Here is a 24,090-nt window from a genome sequence, read left to right as displayed (position 1 = left end):
TTCAGCCATGGTGTAGTGCATGTGGCCTGGGATCTCTCAAAGGTCTTGTTCAGAGGAAAGAAACTATGAGAAGATAAAGAAAATATGATTCTTCTTTCAGTAAGTGCTTATAATTTTCTGCCAGCCCCTGTTAATATATCCAAGCCTTGATTTATAGGTCTTAAAAATACTGAGCAGCTCCCAAAGCAGGCTGTGTCCCTGGAGAGAACTAGATGGGTTAAGGTTAAAATTCCTTGGCAATGTTCAACCCTTTTAGGGAAAGAAAAGCAGGGTAGCAAGGCAGAATGAGGAGATAAACAGCAACAGACAGACTGACTGACTCCTTTGGCTTCCAAATTGAAAATGCTAGAAGTGCATTTTCCCTGGTAATTGCTGTATATCTGAGTATTTTATCTAACATGAAGGTAAGAAAATTGCTTACTTAATTTGTACTGATGAAGTGAATATGAAAAGTGCAATGAAATATTAATTTATATGAAGAAATAGTTAGCTGAAAAAGTAATTGGACAGCATTGCAAGAAAGAAGAAAATTTAAAACCAAGCTTGCACAACAAAGCTGAAAAATCTGTGTGACATTTTCCTTTTATTTCTAAAGCTGACTAGTGTATAGATTGCAGAAACCTTGAACAACTGCATGACCTAAAAAGGAAGGAAAAAGTAGAAAAGTAAAGCAAATTTGCTTTTACTTCCTTGTTTTTTTTCAGGTGCTGAGGATTTTTCTGTTGCTGGAAGTTTCAGGCTTCTTTCCTATTCTTTCCAGGTGAATATTTGTTTAATAAAATACATGCTGAAAGTTAAGCATATATAATTGTGGTGTGTGATGTGAGGCAGGGTTTCAAGGGGTCATCAGGTATATTTCCTGGGAGAAATACACGCTGTTTGGTGTCAGCTCTGGCGTTGCCACCAGTGTCAACAACAGTGAGGCATTATGGTGTCCTTTAACTTCTACCCAGAGGAGTCAGCCATCCTTGGGGAAAAAGGGTACACAGTGGTGGTGTGAGGGAGAGCAACCCATGCCCGTGGAACACAGCACAGCTTACCCCAAGCCAGCCCCAGTCCCAGGGACAGGTTGCTCTCCCAAAATCTCCCATGGGAACTGGCAGTTTGTTTTGTTTCTGATCTTTAGGCTAGATGAATGTGTCTAGTTTCTTCTTTCCAATGGCCAGAAAGGCCAGGCTGGGACTGATTTAATTCTTACACATGAAAAGCAAATCCAGGCGGTTTTATACAAACCCCTAATTATTATTGAAGGTTTGCTTTGCCTTTTAGGAAAGTTTTGCACTCATGCTTATGGATGGAATTCCCTGATGATTTTCCTCTCTCTTTTCTTTTGTTTGTTGGTTTGTTGGGTTTTTTTTTTTGGGGGGGGGGGGGGGTGGGGGGGGTGGGTTTTTTGTTGTTTGGTTTTTCTTTTGTTGTGTTTTGTTTGGGTTTTGTTTGTTTGTTTTTTAATGCAAAAACCAATACCGGAACAGCCCTTCTCCAATCCATTGCCGCTGGAATTCTTTTGGCCCTTGGTCCGAGTGCAATGGCTGTACTCAAAAACAGGTATAGATGGACACATCTTTTCTGTATTCAGAACCTCATTAGCATATACTTTTCCCCCCAGTAATTAAGAAGCCACTCTAAGATTAAACCCCCAAATCAGATTCTCAGACAAAATCCCCAGCAGAACAAGAAGCTGAAGAGCAAAGAACTAAGAATATAAATCTTCCAGTCTGTCCCAATATGTTTTCTATCAAAGCTATGATGTTCATGTTATAAAATAATTTGTGCTCTTTTTATTTTGGTGATAGTTTCAAAAAGCTCAGCTGAGCTGTCGGGTTAACACAGATATTCCTCCACGGATGGTTTGTACCAATTCCACTGATTTTTCATTAGTGGCATCATGCCAAGGGAAGAAAATTTGGTTGCAAAGTGTTACCTTCAATGAAAATAAGTTGATGATTTTTCCACTGCAACTCTATAGATGTAGAAGACACTTGTGTTTGATTTTCCTTCTCATTTACTTTGGTGTTGCATCAATTAAGGAGGAATTAGTCAAAATTAAAGATGTGCGATGAGACAGTACTTACTTTTTTTAGAAACAAAAACTAGCCCACTGGATGTAAGATTTTATCATCTTGCTTAATGATGTTGTTTACCTTGACAAATATTAAGAAATTCATATCAGGCATCGTTATTCCTATTAAGAATTTTTTAAAAACTCACTTAAATTTCTTAGCAGCTTTCTCTTGACTTCAGTTACATATCAGATTTTTGACTAAACCACGCACCAGGCTAAAGACATTAGAGACAAAAGTGTTGTCTTTCTAATAACTTGAGAGTTTGCTACCATATGGTGGTAATACCAGGAATGGCTGTTCTCAGAAAAAATAGTGAATGTCTAGAGTAGTAGCAGTGTCTTCACAGTAGCAAACTATTCCGGCTCTGCATTTGTATTTTCTAAGATATCCTTTGATTTGCATTCAGATTAGGAGACGGACAGTGGCAGTTTATGGCCAGTATGGGGGAAACCCCTGCTCTGGGCATACCATTGAAACAAGACCATGCACCCCCACAAGGGGATGCCCAACAGAAGATGGCTGTGGTGATCGGTTCAGGTGTTTCTCAGGTACCATCCAAGATAATTTTTAATATTTTCTACTTATGAAGTTAAGAAAATAACCTTGCTATCTTTCAAATTCAATAAATGGGTAATGTATTTGCAGTGTTCTTGATCTACAGATGAATTTGACTTAGGTGAATGTTTCCTTTGTTTCCAGCCTTGACTATGCATGCTTTTACTTTAATCTGGAGTATTGCAGAGCATTGAAGATAATATGCTGTAGCCCTGGTACCCTCTCTAAATCATTCTGCCTTACTTGTTTGCCCCAGAGAACAGGTTTTTTTCATTATAAACAGGTAGTTGAGGAATGCAACCTTACATTGATGTCTTGCTGGTGTTCTAGGCTATTTACAAATATGAAATTACCTGGATCATGAAAACTAATGCTCCATAAAATGTATCCAAGCATCTCCCATTATCTTCACAGAGGAGCACATAATCTCGTAGGTAGATATTTATCAGAGAGGACCGTGATAAACACATTTTGGTGCTGCTAGGGAGACAATCACAGTTAATTACCAAAGGGATCTGGGTCAAAGGGTGAAAGCTTAGGAAGCAGATCTAGAAGTCAACTGTTTCACTGATATTTCATAAGCCTTGAATAGCTATGGCTCTCTCGAGTGTGCTATGCACTATTTCTTTATGTCTACATTTAATACTTCATAAGCCCTCATGGGCACAGTCTGTTCATCATGGGAGTGAATATGCTAATTAATGTAGTAGATTAATAGGACATCTGCTTTGATTTTAGGTGATCTATTTTTAAACTAACAAATGCTTCTTTTTTCCATGCATGTTTGTCCTGATTTAGGTCAGTGCATTAGCAGATCCCTTGTGTGCAATGGCGATCAGGACTGTGAGGATGATGGTGCAGATGAAGATCAATGTGAAGAGAGGAAAACTGTGTGTGATATTGACAAAACACCCCTGAATTCAGAACTTACAGGAGCAGGGTAATGTTCTGTGCCAGGGTAATGTTCTGTACTGGTACCAAATGCACTTACATTTTGATGTATTTGCAAGCTCTGGGTGTACAAATAGATTTTCTGGGCTTATGGTAAAACATCCCATATGCAAAAGTGTTCAGTACAACTGCTTCCACCGTGCCAGCAGTTCAGTGCAGGATGTACAGGTCCTTTGACCTTAAGCACTGAATAAAGCTTTTAGTGTTTCATTCCTGCCATTGAAAGACAGCTACTAATATATTAAATCAAATTTCAACTAGTAACACATGATCTTCAGCATGGAAAAAATGAGCCAGCAATGTTTATTCTTTTTGTTCATTGCTGTTGAATTTAGCACTCTAGATTCAAATGGATTTCTGTTTCTACATCTAAACTGCAAACTGTCAAAATAATTGTTTTAAGTTTCTTTGGTGTTGATTTATTACTTGTTATGCTGCACCTCAGATATAATAACCCTCTCCCTCTCCAGCCTCATTTTGGAATGGATGCCTTGTTGTTCCTGTGTTGCAGTAATTGTTCAAACAATAAAACTTATAATCAGTTGAGATAGATATAAATGTCTTAATCTATGGAGATAATGTCGTGTTAATTTTTGCTGACAAATCAAGACCAATATTTCCCTTCAATGCTGTAACATGCTATGCGTACTGCAGTTCTGCATGTATAAAAGTCTATCAGGTGATAACCCTGTGGTTAAATCAGCCTGTGATCATGACTTGCAGATACAACTCTCAGTTGTAATAGCTCTGTAATTTTTGTCTCTGTCTTAATGACATATTTTTTCTTCTTGTAGCTTTGATATTATTACTGGTGAGACTAAGGGAAGAGTCATTCATACAAAAAGCTTTGGAGGGCAATGCAGAAAAGTCTTCAGTGGCGATAGGAGGGAATACTACAGGCTGAGTGAAAGTGTTCTTGCTTATAATTTTCAGGTATGTTTCCATTAAGATTAGCTTTGTATTTACAGTCAGCATTAAAACTGGGAGAATGATGCAAATCTTGCAGGGGCCTTTGGCAGGTATGCTTCCCTAAACACAGCTCTCTGACACCTGTATCCTCTCTGCAGTTGCTTATTATTTTGAAATATAAATTGGTATGTATCTTGCTAAAATAAAAGGAAAAATGAAAGAGATTAATTTCTTAGATGTGATTTCTAAATCTCTCACAGTTAGACTGAATGTAAAGCTAATCTCCTTAGCATAAGCAGTGACCTGAATCACCCTAAGAAATCCTTTTGGAGGTGAAGTACAGGGCTTTGGCATGCTTTGTGTAGGTCTTCCAGAAATGTTTTGTTTGAAGTCAGTCTCAGTGATTTGGTTTGCCTCACATTTATCAGAAGCATGCCAAACAATCCATACTGCATTTACTGCATAGCGTAAATACTTGAGATTATATATATATATATATATATAAATATGAATGGATTTCCTTGCTTTTCCAATACTGTGCAGTACTTTTTATGAAATCTAAAATGGATTCAGCCTGAAAAACACATCAGCTTATTTTGCATCAGAAAGGCCTTGCTCTATTCTATATGTTATAGTTTTTTAATCTTACATGAAGTTCTTCATACAGATGTCTATCTTTCACCTTCTAGGTTAAAGTTGAAAATGATTTTAGTTATGAGTTTTTCAACAGCACCTGGTCTTATATGAAACACACAGAGAAGTATGAAAATTCAAATACAAGCAGACAGAAAATAAAAAACAAATACCAGCAGACAGAGAATAAAAATCTGCAAAAGGTATGTATAACTTGTCACTCTAGGTTAGTACTTTGCATAAATATTTTCATTATTTTACGTATGTCTTTTTGTAGTGAGATGAAAATGCTTGTTTTATAACACAAAGTGCATGACAGTAAATATACCATAAAATCTTTAAAAAGAGATCACTGGTTTGCTTATCAATCCAGAGGAGTTGGCTGTTGTTTCTACTTCCTCCCTATTACCTATTTAGTAGTAATTTATTTATTTATTTACTATCTGTTTTTCTCCCTATTTAAGGAACAAATCATTGGCATCTTCTCATAATTGATTTATCTTTTTGGTTTTTTTCAAGTGGTTTATTGTCCCCTTTTTTCTGCTACATCTTGGTCAGTATAGTGGAGCAAAAAGATTGAAATACTTCTGTGGTCAAAATTAACTTATTTTATAATGCATTTTCCATTAGCAGAACTCCATTAAGAGAGAAATCTGGTGTCTTTAGCAGCCAGAAGGTCATAGTTCTTATGCCTTTAACTTATTTTAAAAGAAGCATTAGATAAATAATTTCAGAGTAATTTTCAGTTATGAAGTCCAACCTCTATCTTAGAGAAAATAAAATCAAGTAACAAATGTATGCATTTTAGGGCCCCCAAGCAGGCACTAACAATGACATATTTTGAGACTCAGCATAACCAAGTTCAAAAGCAACTTTGAGAGTCTAAAGTGAACAGTATTGTAAAGGCATATTGGATTTTATAATTAAGCAGCATCCTCGAAATGGCTAGAGCCCCTTACAACAAAAGCCTTACCTAGTCAAAACAGGGTGCAAAGAACAACTGTACTGCCTGTGGTTTGCTTTCAGACAAAGCTTGTTATCCTTCTTCTGCCAGGCTTCTGAAAGCTTTCTGGAAGCCACCATTATCTTTGAAGAGTGAGATCTCACTTGTCCTTATGCTAGTTTTCAAGTACACAGGAGGAAAAGAAAGATGTTGCAGCAATTATAAGTAAAGGTCCAACCATATTTCAGGATTTCAGGGTGTTCTTTTTGCATTTACCGTGTTGCTTAGGCATATCTATAAAGCTGTTGGTTAGTTGCCAATAGAATGTGTGTGCCATCTGGCTATTAGGAGCCACTCTGATAGTCACATGGACCATGACTGATGGCTTTTCCTTCCCCCAGAGTAAGCAGCTGATGGTTGTTGAGAACAGTGTGGAAGTTGCTCAGTTTATTAACAACCGCCCAGACTTTCTCACTCTTGCGGAGCCTTTCTGGAGGGAACTGTTCAACCTTCCAGTCGTCTACGAGTACAACGTCTACCAAAGACTTATTGAACGTTTTGGGACACACTTCTTACACTCTGGGTCCCTAGGAGGACACTACAAAGTTATTTTTTATATGGATACTGACAAAATGAAAGCAGAAGGTAGAGTACTAGAGTGTTTGTTGCAGAAAGCAAAGTCAATAATCAAGAATAAAAACTTATATGTATGTTTTTCCAGCTAATGTCTAAAATCAAGTAACAGACTTCTGCTACATTCTACAGAAAATTACTACATTCTCTTCATTGTCAAAAGAAAGAAGACTAAAAAATGTGCCCAAATCACAGCATTTAATTCTAGATCCATGTTTGTGACCTGCAGTGCTCTGGGTATATGTATAAAAAATTATAGTCAGTTTAGGACCTCCTCAGGCTGAACTTGAATATAAATCTCAAACAATGTTAAAGTTTAAAGGTTACATGGAGATCAAGGTTGAGTAAAACTATGTAGAGCAGAAAAAATTACAGAGCAAACACCAAAATGGCACCTATAATGGTAATCAGTTGGAGCTGAGGTGAGAAAATAAATGATACTGTTAACTATTCCCAGATACACCTCACACCTCTGAGCATTCATCTCTAAGCTTTAGCAATGTATGGATCTTCCCACAGCACACAAATACTAGTTAGTTACCTCCTAGTTAAGGTGTAGTAAACTAGGAGGTAACTAACTAGCATTTGTGTTAGTGGGAAGATCCACACAGTGCTAAAGCTTATGGATGATAAGCTTTATGATCTCTCATAAAGAGAGATCGTGACCTCTCTAGCCAGTGGAAAACTTGGAAATGAATCCAACACACTTTCTGTGTACAGTATTGTTAATGGATGGATTATCTGCAGGTGTCAGTATAACAGACTTGTACAAGTGTACCTCATCAGGCTGGAATGCACTCTTTGTGAAAAAGAAGAAGACTGAATGCACCAAACTGGATGAACTGCTACTGACTTCTTCAGGTAAATGTTCAGTGGTGACTCACACAGTTGTCATGTATCCATCTCTCATCTCATCCTAAATTGCTGTCAAAATGAGGAGCAGGTGTTGATAACTTTGATGAATTCTGTCCTAATATGCTAAACCCAGACATCAAGTGTCTGGTTTAAAAGGCTCTCTGGCACTTGTCAATTATTGCTAATGCTTTCCCAGAAAATAGCACTTTTCTGAACACCCAAAGTTAGAGCTGCCAAGACACAGCTCTGTGGAAAAACAGATACCACCTATATATGATCAGTGTAGGCACAGGTGGTTGAATTGCACCAGTGAGTCCTTTCACTACTTGCTAGCAGAGTTTTTGTGTGCATTGTTTCTGTTTCCATTTGTAAACATAGCAACGCCTACATTTTATCTATTTCCCATCCTGAAACTTCAGGAAGCACAGGCAATAAAATTAAAGGAGACCCTTACATAGAAGGAGGAAGCCCAGGTGCTGTTGCTGGCCTTAGTTATCTAGACCTGGATAATCCTGCTGGGAACAGTCGGATGTACACCTTGTGGGCTGCATCAGTGACAGACTATCCCAGAGTAATTAAAAAAAAGGTAAGGCTATTTTCCTGAAGCAGAGGTGAGTAGATGGGATCACCTCAAGGGGAGAAATTAGGAAGCTACAGCTGGTGATTAATCATGCCATGATCTACACTCATTTTGTTTTCAGACCACTTTGTAAAAAAAAGAAAGTGCTCAGGAAGAAAATGCTGTGAAGCTAATATGATCAGGTGCATCACAAATCTAAGTCCATTCACAGGTCATTACCCGCCTTCAGTGACTTAATGAAGTTCTGGTTAGGAATAGAGGGTCATGTTAGCATTGGAGAAAGACCCAATTTGAGATAGCCCCTTTCCCAAAATGCATATGGGCATGTCTGTGTTGCTTCCACTTCACTTGCCAACTTTGGCATATTCCTTTTACTTCTCCTCCTTCACTTTGAATCCAGAAGTTTAGCATAACTGGAGATTCTCCAAGTCAGACACTTCAGAGCTGGCTATGGGCCTTTTCACTGCTACCTTGTCTATGTTCCTTTTGGGAACCACCCACATATTCAAGAATGGTATAAGCCCCAAATATTTCTATTGGGAAGTTTTAGCTAAATGTAAAAGCATATAATATCAATTTAAAGGCAAAATAGTTTCAATTTCTGTTACCTTTGATCACTGCCCAATGAAATGCCATAGTGGGCTCTTTATTTTTTTTTTATGTCTTTATTTTTTATGCTGGGAACATCAGGTGAGAATTCAAGAATTCAAGTTCATTGGTGGTCTGTGTTGTACTTTTATGTCAGCTGCATTCTCATAGCTCAAATATGTTTAAACATAACTGACATACCAGTAGCTTTAAAGGATGCTTTTGAGCAGGACTGGATTTTCCTAAAAAGGCTAATATTAAATACTAAGATAAGATTTTAGCTAATTAGCAAATTAGAGCATCTAATGTGCTAACTCTCATGTGCAGAAGCAAATGTCACAAATTATTTTGCATGATGAAATGTGCTTATAAACTCTTATATTACAGTAATAACTATTTAATATTAATGTTTTCCTACTGTGTGTAGCTAACACCATTATATGAGCTGGTAAAGGAAGTGCCCTGCTCCTCAGTCAAAAAGCACTACTTAAAACAAGCCATTGAAGAATATATGGCTGAAAATGATCCCTGCAAATGTCAGCCTTGCCAGAATGGTGGTGAGGCAGCCGTGGAAGGAACACAGTGTGTGTGTTACTGCAAGCCTTACACTTTTGGAGTGGCTTGTGAGCTGGGAGCCCTCGTGCAAGATCAGCCAGGTCAGCACTCTTTAAACCTGTGAGAATTTAGAAGTGGCAAAATGTGCTCTCCTGCTCCCAGAGTCTGTCTGTCCCACTGCACACCCATGCAGTGGCTGCTGGGGTGAGACATCACTGCAAACAAACAGCATGGGGAGGGTTGTGCCAAGCCTGAGTCTTTGTTTGGCATGTATAAACAGTCCTTAGCAAAGAGCTGGTTTTGTTATTAGTGTTAAATACAGTGGTCAATACTAACTGCTCAATGCAACCACCTATAAGTAAGTACATATCCTAAATTAATTATCAATGACCTAAAAAAAATTTCCATTTTAATTTTGTACTTAGTAGTAGCTGGTAGCTATATTTATGTTCTCTCAGGGACTGATAATACGTAGCCTCTGTGGAATAATACCTATGTCAAAGCTGGGTAAAGATGGAAGATTAGATTATTACAATCTGGAATTTTCTGTAAGGGCACAGTTGGAGCCATCACTAGCTTTGAGCAGCCTGTGCCTTTAAAACCTCTCAGAGAGAATGCTTTAAAGAGAGAGTGGTTTAAAGAGAGTAGTTTTCACATTAAACCAAACATTCCCACAGGCGTTGTTGATGGACACTGGAGCTGCTGGTCTTCCTGGAGTCCTTGTTCAGGGGGAAGGAAATCAAGGAGTAGAAGCTGTAACAACCCCTCCCCCCGTGGTGGTGGGAAGGCCTGCCTGGGAGAGCAGCATGAAAGCAAAGCATGTGAAGATGAAGAGTTGCAGCATCTTCGGTAAGTAATAAAAAATACTTGGAGATAACTGCTGAAAGATTTAAAAATTTGTTTCAGAGGGGTGCATAAACTATTGAATTCAAGGAGATTATGTACTGAGCTTTAATATTTAAGTTGAAAGAAAATGAAATTCAGAAGCTGTGAATGTCATAGAAGATAAGGCTAGAAAATGGGGTAAGAGCCAGTAAACTTGACAGCATTCTATTTACCACTCTCTTGGATAGCCTGGCAGTGCCTGATTTCAATATAATCATGATGTAAATGTACGCATAATAGTCTTGAAAATGGGCTTCACTGAGGAGTGTAGCATTTTGAAAGGAAAGAAAACTAAATTCAAACTAAACTGTACTTTTGTTTGCTTCACAGCTTGATTGAACCACACTGTTTTGATTTATCCATAAATCCTACAGAATTTTGTTCACCTCCTCCTCTCTTAGAAAATGGATTTGTTCAAGTGAGTTATTGCTATTGCTCTGTTACCTGTTCTATCCCTACCTGCGATGTCTTTTCTACAGTTAATATAGATGTTCTCTTGCAAATTTGTATTTCTCTTGGCAAGCTTAGTATCTGACCGAGTGAATAGCCACTCTTGCAGCATTTTTCACTGTCTGATGGTTACATGACAGTATCCAAAACTATTCAAACTAAAAGTTAGATAAAACCAAAAAAGCCCCACCCTCAAAACCAGAACAAGATCTTTGTTTCTCTGGACCATGGTACCTATACTGAAAAGTCATCTACTTGTCCTTTATTCCATATATGTATTAAAAATTACTGAGCCACATGGATTACACATAAAATCACAACAAACTAGAGAGAAAAATGCTCAGTCATTCAGGAAGTCCATAACAAAATCATAAACAGATTTTAGGAATCTTCCCTCTGTAACTCACTATTCTGCTTTTTCTGGTGAAATGAAGACCTGGCAAGGTACTTGGCTCACCATAGCTTAGGCCTATTTTGACAAGGGGGTCTAATTCCTCCCTTGGAGGAATGGATTATTCCTTCTTCATGTTATCAGGCTGTCCTAAGTCTCTTTGCTCAATAAATAGATAAAAGGATTAGTTCAAAATTCATTAGTTGCGTCTGCACAACTGCAACATACAGCAAGATCCGAAATCTTGCCCTCCTTCTTTTGCTAGTGACTTTTTTTTTTTTTTTTGCAATGAATAGTTTTCTCCTACATTGATATTTTTGGTTCACAAGCTAAAGGTAAAACCCTGCAATAGTCTCAGTTTTCCTAAGATCTCTCCTTAGAAGACAGTGCAATATAAAATGAGAAAAAAACTGTGTCTTCAAGTCCATGTTAACCTTTAGAAAGCTGATAACATGCCATCCTAAAAATTTGCAAAACCAGTGCAGTCACTATGATCTCCCCCCAGGCCAAAGCTGTTCAAGATCTTATCCTGCCCTGCTAACTTTTGATAACAGCCATATTTGGAGTTTGTTTATACACCATCAGGAGAGCACTGTTCCATACCTCTTTTGATCACATTTAGTGACTTGATGGCCAGGATTGCCCCCAATATTCCGGACTTTCTCATCACTGTGTTGTAGAGTAGCAATACTACTTCTCACTGTCCTCAGCTACTGCATTCCAGAATCAAAGAGTGCTGCTGGTAGTTCTTGTATTTTATATCCAAAATGTCACCTGTTCATTTTCTTTCAGAATGCTGAAAACTCATACCCAGTTGGGAAAAACATTGTTTATGCATGCAAACATGGATATTCTCTTGTTGGTGATCCTGTTGCTAAGTGTAGCAGTAATTTACAGTGGCAAGTTGGAGAGAGATATTGCCAGGGTATGTCTAACTGATTCTTGTTTTGAAATGCAACTCCATTTCTGAATTCCAATGGAACATCTGAGAACATCTGCTTTCCATCTACAATGAGGAGAAAAGACACACCTGTATTTCCCATTTCCCTAGATGTAATCAGGTCTAAATTGACTTCTAGTGTGAATCCAGATATTGTAATGCTGGATTAGAAACACACCCATAAAATCTAGTTTTAAGGCTATCTCTGTGTGTACCAGGACATGTTCTTCAAGGGTTCCATATGTGTGATATCCCTCTACTGGAAAGCTGTTGCCTAGTGGGAAACATGGATCCTAAGGAGAGGGAAGCCCTCATAAAGCTAGGGCTGCACCTGCAGGCAGTAGGAGAATATATTGTCTGTGTGTTCCTAGTTTTGCATGTTTGATTGGTGTGATGAGTTAATATCCTGATTGATACGTTTCTACAGGAAAGTCAGCTAACCTCACCATTCAATTTTTTATGGAATTTTGGAGAAAATAAAATACATGACTGTTTTATGCAATCCACTGATTTTCTGTGGCTGTCTCAAATGCCTCCATCCACAGAAACCGCTTGTCTCCTGCCTGAGCTGGAGGGGGGTTTGCAAGGAGAGCCATGGAAACCTGTGTACGAGATTGGTGAGAGAATAACTCTGTCTTGTCCACATGGCATGCACTTGGAAGGGGCACGCTCCATTTTGTGTGAGCCCAGCCTCAAGTGGTCTCCTGATGTGAAGACTATCCAGTGCAAGAGACCAGGTAAGCCACTGCAGTCCTCAAGTACAATGCAGGAGTTTCTTTCCAGCTAAGCTTTATGCAGTTTAGACGTATAAAGAGCTATTGCTGAGATAGTGATAGAGAAGCCATACTTACATTAGCAGCAAGAAGTGCAGAAAGCCTGGGGGTGTGTTTTCTGTGGTCTGTTCAAACAAGATGCCTGAAGGCACTTCATTGAAGTTTCGTTAAGGTTTTTTCTTCCCACTCCTCTATTGCTATCGAGTGTTTTCACTAGCTATTTTAAGATATTGCCTGGGATTTATGCTGTCTATTTTGCCACCCAAATATATTTCACTTTTCACACATTGTATAACACTACCACCATATGAACTACACCTTAGAGTTTTTCTATCTGGAAGCTGTTCAGTGCACCAGAACCTCTTGTGAAAGAGGATGACAGGGCTGGGTGACTGCTTTTGCTGATCTGGCAGTCAGACAGCTGATATAAAGGAATTGGAAGCAATGGGAAAATGCTGCTTTGAGCTCATGCTGTTTAAGCTCTAGTTTGATATGGGCAGGTAGTGGCAGGAAGGGAAATAGGCTATAGCTTCAAGCAGCTCTAAGTCATCTTTTCCAGCTGTGGAAGACAGACAAAAATTTCTCTTGAGCACTGTTGTGTGCTGATCAGTGACACAGAGGCACCCAAGCAGCTTGTGCTTCCAGCATACCACATCTTCACCTGAGGTCCTACATACTCACCTGGGGAGACCCTTGACTGGGGACAACAGGCACTGCTGCAGCAGACTAGGCACATCTCCTACATTTTTTTCTGTCCTCTCCTTATCAGCCAATGCTGCTGACGTTGCCTCAGCTGCAAAAAAAGGAAGGTGACAGTCAGGCTTAAACTTCAAAAGGCAGCAGTCCTGTGAGATTCCTGGTGTAAGTCATTTGCTGTCATAAACACATCAACAGAACGGTAGTGATTTCTGAAGGCATAGCTGTACATAAATGACTTGCTGCTGCTAAACTGCTGTTACCAGTTACTTAGGCTTAGCCTCTGTGACTGATTTTCATTTGGTTTTTGGTTTTTTGCTAACATCTGGTTCTCAAATTCCAGCAATAATTGGAAAGTTTCAAATGCTTCCATCAGAAAGAAAAACAGCTTGTGCTTGGCTGTATGGAAGCATTATATTAGAGAAAGAAAGAAAGAAAGAAAGAAAGAAAGAAAGAAAGAAAGAAAGAAAGAAAGAAAGAAAGAAAGAAAGAAAGAAAGAAAGAAAGAAAGAAAGAAAGAAAGAAAGAAAGAAAGAAAGAAAGAAAGAAAGAAAGAAAGAAAGAAAGAAAGAAAGAAAGAAAGAAAGAAAGAAAGAAAGAAAGAGAAAGAAAGAAAGAAAGAAAGAAAGAAAGAAAGAAAGAAGAACAATTGGATTAATAACAGTTAAAAACTCAAGGAGTATGAGATAAGAAGGGTAAAAATTATGAAGATAAGTATTCACAGACACAATGGCATACATATCTTTGGATGGGAGTGCTTAGTCACTATGCAACCAGCTACCCAGGGGACAAAGAAAATGCAGTGATTTTTGGTGAAAATTTCCCCTCTGCAGGAAGACAGGGTTATGCTTGCTGTCTGTATCATAATGTGCTGAAATTCTTACTTTTTCTTTTCTTTTTTTTTTTCTTCTTCTCTGATAATTTTTCTGTTTTGCTTAGCAAGTCTTAATCTGTAAGGGAGCTATTTTTTTAGGAAAGGCAGTCTGTAGTACTAAATTTCCATGTTAGCAGACACGCAATCTGAAAAAAAAAATCAGGATAAAACCTCCTTGGAAATTGTGTCCACATGGATTTAACAAAGTCCTGCTGTTAACATGCTACAGAAACCTACAAAGAAATGTTTAGCAAAATTTGGAGTACAACTCTCTACTTAAAGCATGGTACACCTGTGATCATGAAAATTTCCCAATAATTTCTATCATTTTTATTTTGAAAACAAACTGAGGATGGAACTTGTAATTTTCATTACCATCAGTATATAAAGGTATTTGGGTTCACATAGGGTTTTGGATCCTTAGCTTTTCTAGTGAAGTCAATAATTCTGAAACCCAGTGACAAAACTGTTCCCAGCTATGATTCAGCAGTGCTAAATTTAGCAGAAACAAATAACTGCTGCAGAAATGAGATGAATGTTTAAGTTTTAGTATAGTACCTGTCTCTTTCCATCTGGCTGGTGACCCATGGATAAATTACTGAACAGTAACTTTGCAAAGCGTGTCATATCTTTTTAATATTGTTGATTACTTCCCTGTAGTAGATACTTTTAATGACCATGTAGGATGTGACTTTATGTCATGACTATATAATTCAGTGCCTTTTAAACTCAACTGATAATTTCACAGCAGATCTTGTTTTTCTGACCCTTTACATTTGTGTGTTCTTCTACTTCAGTGCCCAGTGTGAAAACAGAAGTGACAGAGCCTAAATGTCAGCCATGGGAGAAAGTATATCAGTCACAATGTGTGTGCAAAATGCCCTATGAATGTGGGTAAGTTCAGGCTTAATTTGGCAATTAGATTCTCGCTTCATTCAAGATCAGTTACATTTCTTAAGTTTTCAGTCCATGACAGAGGAGAAAACTTTATTTATATGAGGAAAAGACATACTTGGTTTGCTTTACACCTCAATCAATGTCCTCTTCATCACTTACCTGCCTTGTTAGAACTGTCAGTGAGTTTTAGCAGTGCTAAAATTTGGTTGGATGACAGAAAGTGAAGGCATAATTTTGCTTGATCTGTGAAGCAAATGAAAAAAGATAAAATTATATTTTCAAGATTTAGAGGATTGAGGAAAAGTTACAACAGAGGCCCTTGGGACACAAACCATCAAAGCAATACGCTAGTGAAATAAAGCATATTTCTTTTCACTGCTGAGAGACTAGGGGGTTATGAAAGGCACAGTAATCTAATTCATCTCACATTTACACAGCAGCTTTCACAGACCAGTCATGTCACTTTTCCTGACTTCATAACTTGCAGATTAGAGTTTGCTGTTTCCTGTTTAATCTAAGCCTATATTCCGCAATAAGCAATGATGAAGAAATAGTGAAAGGGAATGAGTAAGTCTCTCAATTCTTTGAGAGACACAAAAGGAAGAGAACAAAAATGGAGGAATAACAAGAAGACACCTGAGACGAAATAGCACTGATGAACAGATGTGCCAATGAGTTCAGCACTCCAGCATCTGGGCTGGTTTGCATAGACTGGATGATGTTTCCTATCAAGTCACTCCTATAAAGTGGGTGTGGGCTCTAGATATGAAATCTGGCCAGATTTATGTGACTGAGTGGAGTAGTTTGGAAGCTTCAGGATAACAGACCAAATGTGTCTTACCCATGTGTAATAAGAGGAAGAAACTGTGAAGATGTTTCAAGTGATTTCAAGGTAGAACTTTCAGTGGAGCATGGGTTCTTCCCATAAGGCACATAGACCAAGAGTGCTCTCCATGATGATTCTGATTTTAAGACAAGATTAGTACTCTGAACATCTCAAAATTAAAATTGGTGAGCTTAGTTCAGATGCAGATCCACTGCATAGTTCCCTAGAGTCAGAGGCCATTGACCTGTGTGCAAAGGTAAGTGCCAGGTAATAACTCTGCAATCTAATGCTATTCCTATGCCTAAACACCTAAATGCTTCAAGTAATCCGGTCCTGCTCTTTTCTCTCAACAGTTATTTAAAAGGATCAGCAACTCCATTTCTGGTTTATGTATGTGTTGAGGTCAGTTACACAGAATACAGGGGAGTCAGACCTAGGGAAGGCCCTGGGCAGAGTCACAGTAACCTTGGCGGTTTAAATGAATTACATTTAGCTATGCATTGAAGCTTCATTTGTAATTAATCTACTACTTGCCTATTTCTATTTTTTTATAATTATGTTTAAAATGGCAAGAATATAGATAACAGTCATTTTTGTTACCTCATGCCATCATTTCACTGTCTTGAAATAATGCATCTGATGATAGAGGGATAAATCATCAGCTGTCAAAGCAGACTAATCTTTCAGCCTGTTATAAGGCCGTAGGAGTAAAGCATGTAAGCAGATCTTGGTCCAATCTTTCCTCAGAGAGCAGAATTAACTTCCTTTGTTTTGGCAGAGACTTTCAGCAGTAGCTGAACACACTGAAGAGTGTTTGGAGCAAGAAGAGTTCATGTGGTAATTCAGGAGCACCATGGTTTCAGACCTCTCCTCCATCCTTTCACTTTCCAAGAGACTAGCTACAGAGACTGCCCATAACAGCACAAAAACCCTAGAACAGGCTGGTAATTTGTCCCTCTTGGTGGGGTGCCTTAGGCTACATCTGTCCTCATCAGTGAGAGCAAGGCAATGATCCCTAGGCACCAGAGCAGCTAAATTGGTATAGCAATTCTTGGTAGACCTTTGACAAGAGCCAGTTCCTGTATAATTCCCAGGCACAGCTCAGGAGTGACCAGGATGAGAGACCATTCCAGTTCTGATGTAGTCCCTATCTTCTGGGCCAAAGAGGGACACCAGCTACTCTGTGTAAATTGTCCCTACCACATGGAAGGAGCCAGACCATGGTGTGTTAATACAGGCAGGACCTCAGCTTCCAGTAGCTGAGACCTATCTGCACAGTGAAACATGAGATTTGATAATTTTGAAGTACTGTTCCCTCTTTTTTTTCTTCAAATTTGTTTGCAAAACATCTATGTCTCTCCTGAGAGTTCTTGGACTGTGTTACATTAAAATTTCTCATCTCAAATGTAATTCCAGGAAGTTAAAATCATTCCCAGCATGATGAATTTTTCACCAAAAGTTTTCTTCCTCCTATTGCAGGTGAAAGGTAGTGAAGGTAATTATGAACTTAACAGATATTATTTAATTTCTCACAATATGTGCTTTAGTAAAATATTGTTCTTATCCTTAACTTTATTTTTTCAGGTAAAAAATATTGAATTTCTCACATTCACTTTACTCAAGGATTATTCCTTGCCTCTAAAAAATTTTTATTGCAATGATGTGATATTCTCAGCCTTGGAAAATATCCTGTCTCAGTAATGAGTGCAAATTATTAATTCCTCTTATGAGTGAAGATTCTCCATCCTTTTTCTTATGCATCTTAACATGTTGATTTCCACTGTCTTTCTTCTGCTGACCCAGCTGTAGCAAATATGTATATCACTCTCAAGACAGTATGAGGCATTGAACTCTACTGAGAGTTTGGCAGCATGATTCCTGAACTCCTTGGTTCAGACTTTGGCAGCTGGTTAAATCAGCTCCATTTCCCCTTTTGGGTGTTTCTAAAGTAGACAGATTAGTGCAGATTTCGGATCTTAATATTTTTAGGTAAATTAAGCTGCCTTTTCTGCAGATATTGAGATTTATCCCTTAGGCAAGTAAAGAAGACATCTGAACAATTTTAAAAATAATAAAAAAATTAATTACAGATTAAATACAATTGCTTCCCCTGGAACTCACTTTGTTCTTTAGGATGAAACGGGGATCTTTACTTATACTTCTGTCTGTAAAGATAACTCTCACATAAAAATCAGGGCCCCACTATCTTAGAGACTGTGCAGCCAGATGACCAAACAGTACAATGCATACAAGTGCACCTGTTTCCTTTATCAGGTTCCTCCTGCTATATACCCCTTGGTCTGTTCTCTTGTGCCTCAGAATAAGAGGGTTAACCTCATTCTTTCTATTAACAAAAGAGGATTAAGGAAAATTCATGCAACAAACTTCACTAGGGATTTGGTAGCTGTCATTTTGACCCAACGCAGCAGTTAAGGGACCTCAACCTGTGTTTGAGGATGCTAACCTAAGTGGAAGATACAATACAGTTCATAAAAATATTTGGTCACAGGTAGATGCAGCAAACTTTTCAGGCTTAGCTAATGTACTCCATGCTATATTTTAAATACCCAAAAGATGCACTATGCTACAGGTATTTTAAAATTTTTGTAAAGCTAGCTCTTCTACAAGGCTTCAAAGTCATCTTTTTAAGAACAATTCCCAAAGCTTGGAGAAGGCTCTTTTCTTTAGTGCCTTACTTATAGATTAAAACACACTTCCTAATTCACAGGAAAAAAAGGAAAAAAAAAAAAAAGGAAAAGAGAAAGAAAAGTTATCTTAATGCCTGACCATTAAGTCAGCAAGGTTTGAGTTCTGGCATTCTTACTAGGCTTTTCTCTTCCCTTCTCCTACAGGCATTCCCCTTCCCTTCAGTGAGCCTCATGAAGCTCATTAGGGCCATTTTCTTGTACCTCATCAGCCTCTTCTTCCCACCAAGCACCTTTTTAGCTGAGGTTGATGTTCAGAACAGGCCTATTAGACACCAAAGTTTTCAGTGGAAGTGTTTGTTAGCTTAAAATGACGAGCTGTGCTGAAAATTAGGCTTTGGGTCTGAATTTCAAAGCTCTCCATCCCCTGGGAGCCTATCTCTGCTCTCTGGTACCCTGTGAAGTCCCTTCCCCATGGCTGTAAAGTGTATGCAGGAGAGCACAGGCATGCTCTGCTCCAGACAGTCACTCTTTTGTTCATTCCACACAAATACTGCTGATTGCATTGAGAACAAGTGGAGAAGCTAGGAGTTTGAGATTAAAACTCAGAAGTAATGGAAAGGGGTTTTTTCCTCCCCTCCTACACTTGGAACATGAAACACAAATAATGACAGCTTCTTGGAATTGAAGTAATGAAAGGGTTTTTTACTCTCCTCCTACACTTGGAGCATAAAACACAAATGGTGGCAAATTCCTGGAACTCTCCCCAAAGCAAATACCATTTAAGATGGCCCAAGAATTGTTATTACCATTTTTAAAAGCTCATTTATGTGGGTGTTAAAGTTCTACCTGCATTTCAAAAAATAAGCAATTTTTTTGGGTAATTTTTTTCTTAAAATGTCTGTGGAGATGTATGTATATTTCCAGAAATATCTTTAGTTGATTATAAGGTATTATTTAGTAAAAGCTGAGCATTTTAAAAGATAGCAGAATAAAAATCCTAAAGTATATTTGAACACCTTAAAATTAAGAAATACTTATAAAATATTATATGTGCATGTTTGTATATGTCATATAAGAAATGCTTTCTGTGTGTGTACTTACGTTCATGCATGTGTCATAAATTAGAGAATTATTGAGATCTGAAATACTTTTAACTAAAGTGTCTGTCTCTCTGCTGCTGAGGTCAATGGCAAAAAGATGGCAATATCCCTGTCCTTCAGATGGGACAGATCTTGACTCTGCTGAGCATACTGTAGAAAAGGAAAAAGTCTGGACTGTCTGTCTATGTCTTGAGTTCTTTGCTGCACTCTTAGGAAATACTTAAATGAACAGAGAAGTTGTAACTAGACTCTGAATGTTTTCCAGTCTCTCAGCTGTTTTTAAGTTACTAAGATAAAGCACATTTAAATAGTGCAATTCCTGCTTTTGTTTTCAGTCCTTCTCTGGACACTTGCGCTACTGATCAAAGAACCAAGAGAAACACACCTTTAACTGTTTGCAAGATGCATGCCTTGGAGTGCATGGGCAGAAAATACTCTCTGACTAATGCAGAAAACTGCAAAGTAGCCCCGGAAGCTAAAATACCATGTGGATCATGCCGTTCATGGGAAAAATGTAATGGTAAGCGTACTTAGAAACTGTAAGCAAAATTGTTCATATGCCCAAAAGGATATCTTTATCCCTACTTACACATTAGTAGTTGGGCAGTTGGTCTGTCCTGGTATGGCATCTGCGGTCCCTCCCAGAAGCACCAGGCACTGCTAAGCTGGCTCAAATCATTAGCCAAATCTTTGGTATCCAAACATGGCAGGAGTTTCCACCACAGAAAGAGAACCCTGCAGGATATTGTAAAAAAAACGTACTATGCACAGGAAAAGCTTATTTCTAGTCCCTGTTAAGTGAATCATCATTTTGGTCTACTTTGTCCTCTGGGTGAAACCCCTGCTGCATTTTTTCACTGTATCTATCTGTTCAGATTCCTTAAAACAGCAATTGCAGGAACCCTTGCTGCCCACGGGAGTAACCAATCCTCTCCTGAAATTTGCCAAGCAGTCTCCCCAGCAGGATCCTGTGGTTAGAAATTAAAAGTCTTATTGTATGCTAGCTGGGAAAGCCAGTTACTGTTGTAGGTTTGTACAGTTTGTACAGTTTGTACTGTAGGTTTGTACAGTTTGTTTGCTGTCTATCCCCAGTTTCTCGTATGATGATTAAAGGTGAGGTCTCTTCCCTCAGAGGAAGTAGATCTTGTTTTTTGTAATCAGTTTGCAGTGGAAGTTTTCAAATCCCTGATTTATTTTCCCTGAGTGTTCTATGCTGCATTGCATTTAATGAAGGTTGCCAGGAATGGAAATATGAACTAATAAATTAGGGTTTTAGAAGTGCCCAAGCTAAAGGCATGGTTATTGTCATAATTTGAAAAGAAAAAGGATTACTAGATAGGAGTTAATCTGTTTTGTCTAGCAGGGTTGAACAGACAAAAATAATAACAACAACAAAGTCAAAACTGTCTGTAGCTTCAGCAAAGACAAACACAGGCAAAAAATTGCATACAACACCAAAAAAAGGGCACATTTATGGAAAATAAATATCAGGTGGAATCTTCTTACCTGAATGTCACTGATATAGCTACACACATTTATTTATAGGAGTAGATCCTTTGATCTTCATGAAACTGTCTGTATGAAAATATAGATACCAGTTGTAAGGGTTTGCATGATCAGTTTGTTAGTGTCCAAAGACAGATCTCTCATCTTAAAAGTTGTCTGAGCTCTAGAGTAGTAGATACATGGATCAAGTTCTTTTAAGTAACTTCTTGTTACTTACAAGAAGTAACATCAGAGAAAGATTTGAGTACAGCATCTGAGACAGCTTGAGTAAGTTTTTCTCACAAGCATGATCAGCCTCTCCAAGCAGAGGAAGCCCCAGCAGTACACAATTTGTTTCCATTTCTAGTTTTTTCACTGAGCCTGAATATCAGCTAATGTTATTGAAAGAATTAGGGAATTAGGTTAAGGAAAGAACGACAGGAAGCTTTGGGTTGGAAGGGACCAGTAGTCCAACCCCCTTGCAATCACCCAGGATGACTTCAACTGGACCAGGTTGCTTAGAGCCCTGTCCAACATGGTCTTGAATGTTTCCAGGGTGGGCCTTAGCCATCCCTCGGGCCACACTGATCCCGTGTTTCACCACCTTCATCCTATAAAATTTCTTCTTTGTATCTAGTCTGAATAATGGTCTCCTTTAGATTAAACCCATTATCCCTTGTCCTAGCATTGCAGTCCCTATTAAAATGTCTGTCCCTATCTTTCTTATAAGCCCCCTTTAGGTACTGGAAGGTGCTATAAGGTCTCCCCAAAGCCCTGTCTTCTCCAGGCTGAACAATGGCAAGTCTCTCAGCCAGTCTGTGTAGGAGAGGTGCTCCAGCCCTCTGATAATGTTTATGGTTGCCTCTGATCCTGTTCCAACAGGTCCATGTCTTTCTTGTGAAAGCTGACCACCCTCCAGAAAATTGCTTTCAGTCTTACAGATTTCCTAGAAACGTTTTAGTCTGGGGTTTTTTTTTGGTAACTTGGTTGCTATCCTGAGTGTTTTTCCTCTGTGCTTTTGCTTAGTGCCATCCAACACCTGTGTTTGTGATGAAGATGGGCTGTGTGAGGAGGGAGGTGCCCAGGTCTGTGCTGAAGTGAGTGACTCTGCTGCCCGTCGGACCATGACCGAGTGCGAGGTTGGGCTGCTCAGATGCCGGGGGGAGACTGTCACCCTTGTCAGCATAAGGCCCTGTGACACACAGAGTAAATAATATATGTTACGCTTTATTTTGCTTATTGCTGGAGGATATGTCAAAATGTGTCAGCTCTTGGTCAGGACATACTTTGAACCTTGCTCTGCCAAATGTAAACTCTGCTGTGAAATCCATCACAGCTGATGAGACTGTGCATCTGGTCAGCTCTGAATCAAGGCCTGAGGCTCTTTGTTAGACCGAGATGCACTTGCCACAACTGCTAACAACAGAGATCTTGCTTAGGCACCAGCCTTTCCACTGGCAGATTTACTTTGTATTTCCATCAGAATTAAAAAGTATTGCTGAAGTGCGATTGCCAAAGTAGCTACTTTAGTGATGGATTACTATGTCTGTCAATATGTTTTTCTTAAAGCCATACAAATATATGCTTGCAATGAGTAGATTTAGATTAGCAAAACATACAGACTAAGCTTTACAGAGTAAGTGGTATGATCCTTCTCTTTTAATAAAGAAGCTTCTTTCCACCATATGCTACTCAGTTGAGCAAACAGTCTGCACAGAACTGAACATGTTGTTGAGCCTGATGCTCTTAAACTTTAAAACAATGTGCATTAATAGTAAAGCCATATTAAAGTAATGAGAATATGTCTATGATTTCAGCTTCTCATGCACAGAACCACTTCATGAAAACTTACCATTCTACATTGTCATTATTAATATTATTATTGTAATGAGCTACACCTGTAAGCACAGGTAACTCAGTTACATTTGTCACATGCATTTATGTTCATGCCAAGGCTAGTTTCTTTACAGACAGTTGCATAAAGAGGCCTTCTGCCTTAGCAAAACTTTCTCAAAGGCAACTATGATAGAAAATAAAACTTTACAGCAATGAAGATGTTCTGCATGCGGTCCCCTCGGAGATACCACTGGAAAATCTTCAAAGATTATTCCTGAATAAAAGAAGTCTCCTACACTCTTTTCTTACAGAGCTAAGCATTCTCTCTGGCATAGTCAGACCATGACAACTTTGCTTACATATTTCAAGTCCATTCAGGTATCCATGCTGGCAGTCCCATCCCTTCTGACTATTCTTGGATGCAAACAAGGCTAAAGGGCTGGATAGGAAGTGGATGTTCAACCAAGGGCAGTACTATCAGCATGTATGATATCTATGTACACTTTCAAAGAAACAGATTTTATTTCTTACTATCAGTAATATAGTAAGATTAAACATCTCTCTTGTTTATCATGTTTCTACCAGTAGTTTCTGTGCATAAACCTTACCATCAGCTGGATAAAGCTTTGCTTTCTTTAATGCTGTCAATAAAGAGTAAGCCAGAACAGGATTGGCCTTCCTTGGAGACTCTCTATTGTGGAACCATCCATGTTGGAGGGGAAGGTTGCCACACACTAACTTAAAGGACCTCCTGGCCTTTATAATCTTTTCCAGTTGTCTGGAAAATAACATCAGGTTGTGGGTTTTGGTTATTTTTTCTTCTTGAACAAATAATAAATTTTTGTGAATAGCATACAAATGAAAATTAGTAGAATAAAATCCAAATAAATTTAGTCAGCTATTTTGTCTTTATAATTTGCTCTGGAGTAGTAAGTAATGGTTTGTAGAGCACCCAAATGTTTGCTTACTTGATTACTCTCAAGTCTCTTGTCCACAATTTCTAACCTTTTTCTTGTGGCAT

The 24,090-nt window shown here is 38.5% G+C and overlaps 1 protein-coding gene across 1 annotated transcript; it reads left to right on the top strand.

The window, feature by feature from the left end:
* The first annotated feature begins 304 nt into the window (after nucleotides 1-304).
* On the top strand, nucleotides 305-23,914 carry C7 (complement C7). The gene is made up of 18 exons (XM_071425495.1): nucleotides 305-404; nucleotides 705-760; nucleotides 1,476-1,548; nucleotides 2,473-2,614; nucleotides 3,420-3,561; nucleotides 4,367-4,505; nucleotides 5,171-5,317; nucleotides 6,459-6,702; nucleotides 7,438-7,551; nucleotides 7,965-8,131; nucleotides 9,141-9,369; nucleotides 9,946-10,117; nucleotides 10,484-10,571; nucleotides 11,787-11,919; nucleotides 12,480-12,671; nucleotides 15,075-15,171; nucleotides 20,084-20,268; nucleotides 22,260-23,914. Exons 1-18 carry the CDS (start codon nucleotides 399-401, stop codon nucleotides 22,445-22,447), a joined length of 2,514 nt encoding a protein of 837 aa, XP_071281596.1. The 5' UTR covers nucleotides 305-398; the 3' UTR covers nucleotides 22,448-23,914.
* The last annotated feature ends 176 nt before the right edge of the window (nucleotides 23,915-24,090 follow it).

The sequence above is a fragment of the Agelaius tricolor genome, unplaced genomic scaffold (genome assembly GCF_023055355.1).
Source record: "Agelaius tricolor isolate 1412-34295 unplaced genomic scaffold, bAgeTri1.0.p SCAF_4, whole genome shotgun sequence".
Lineage (NCBI taxonomy): Eukaryota > Metazoa > Chordata > Aves > Passeriformes > Icteridae > Agelaius > Agelaius tricolor.
The sequence above is the reverse complement of the archived record's forward strand: the minus strand, read 5'-3'. Positions and strand labels throughout refer to the sequence as shown.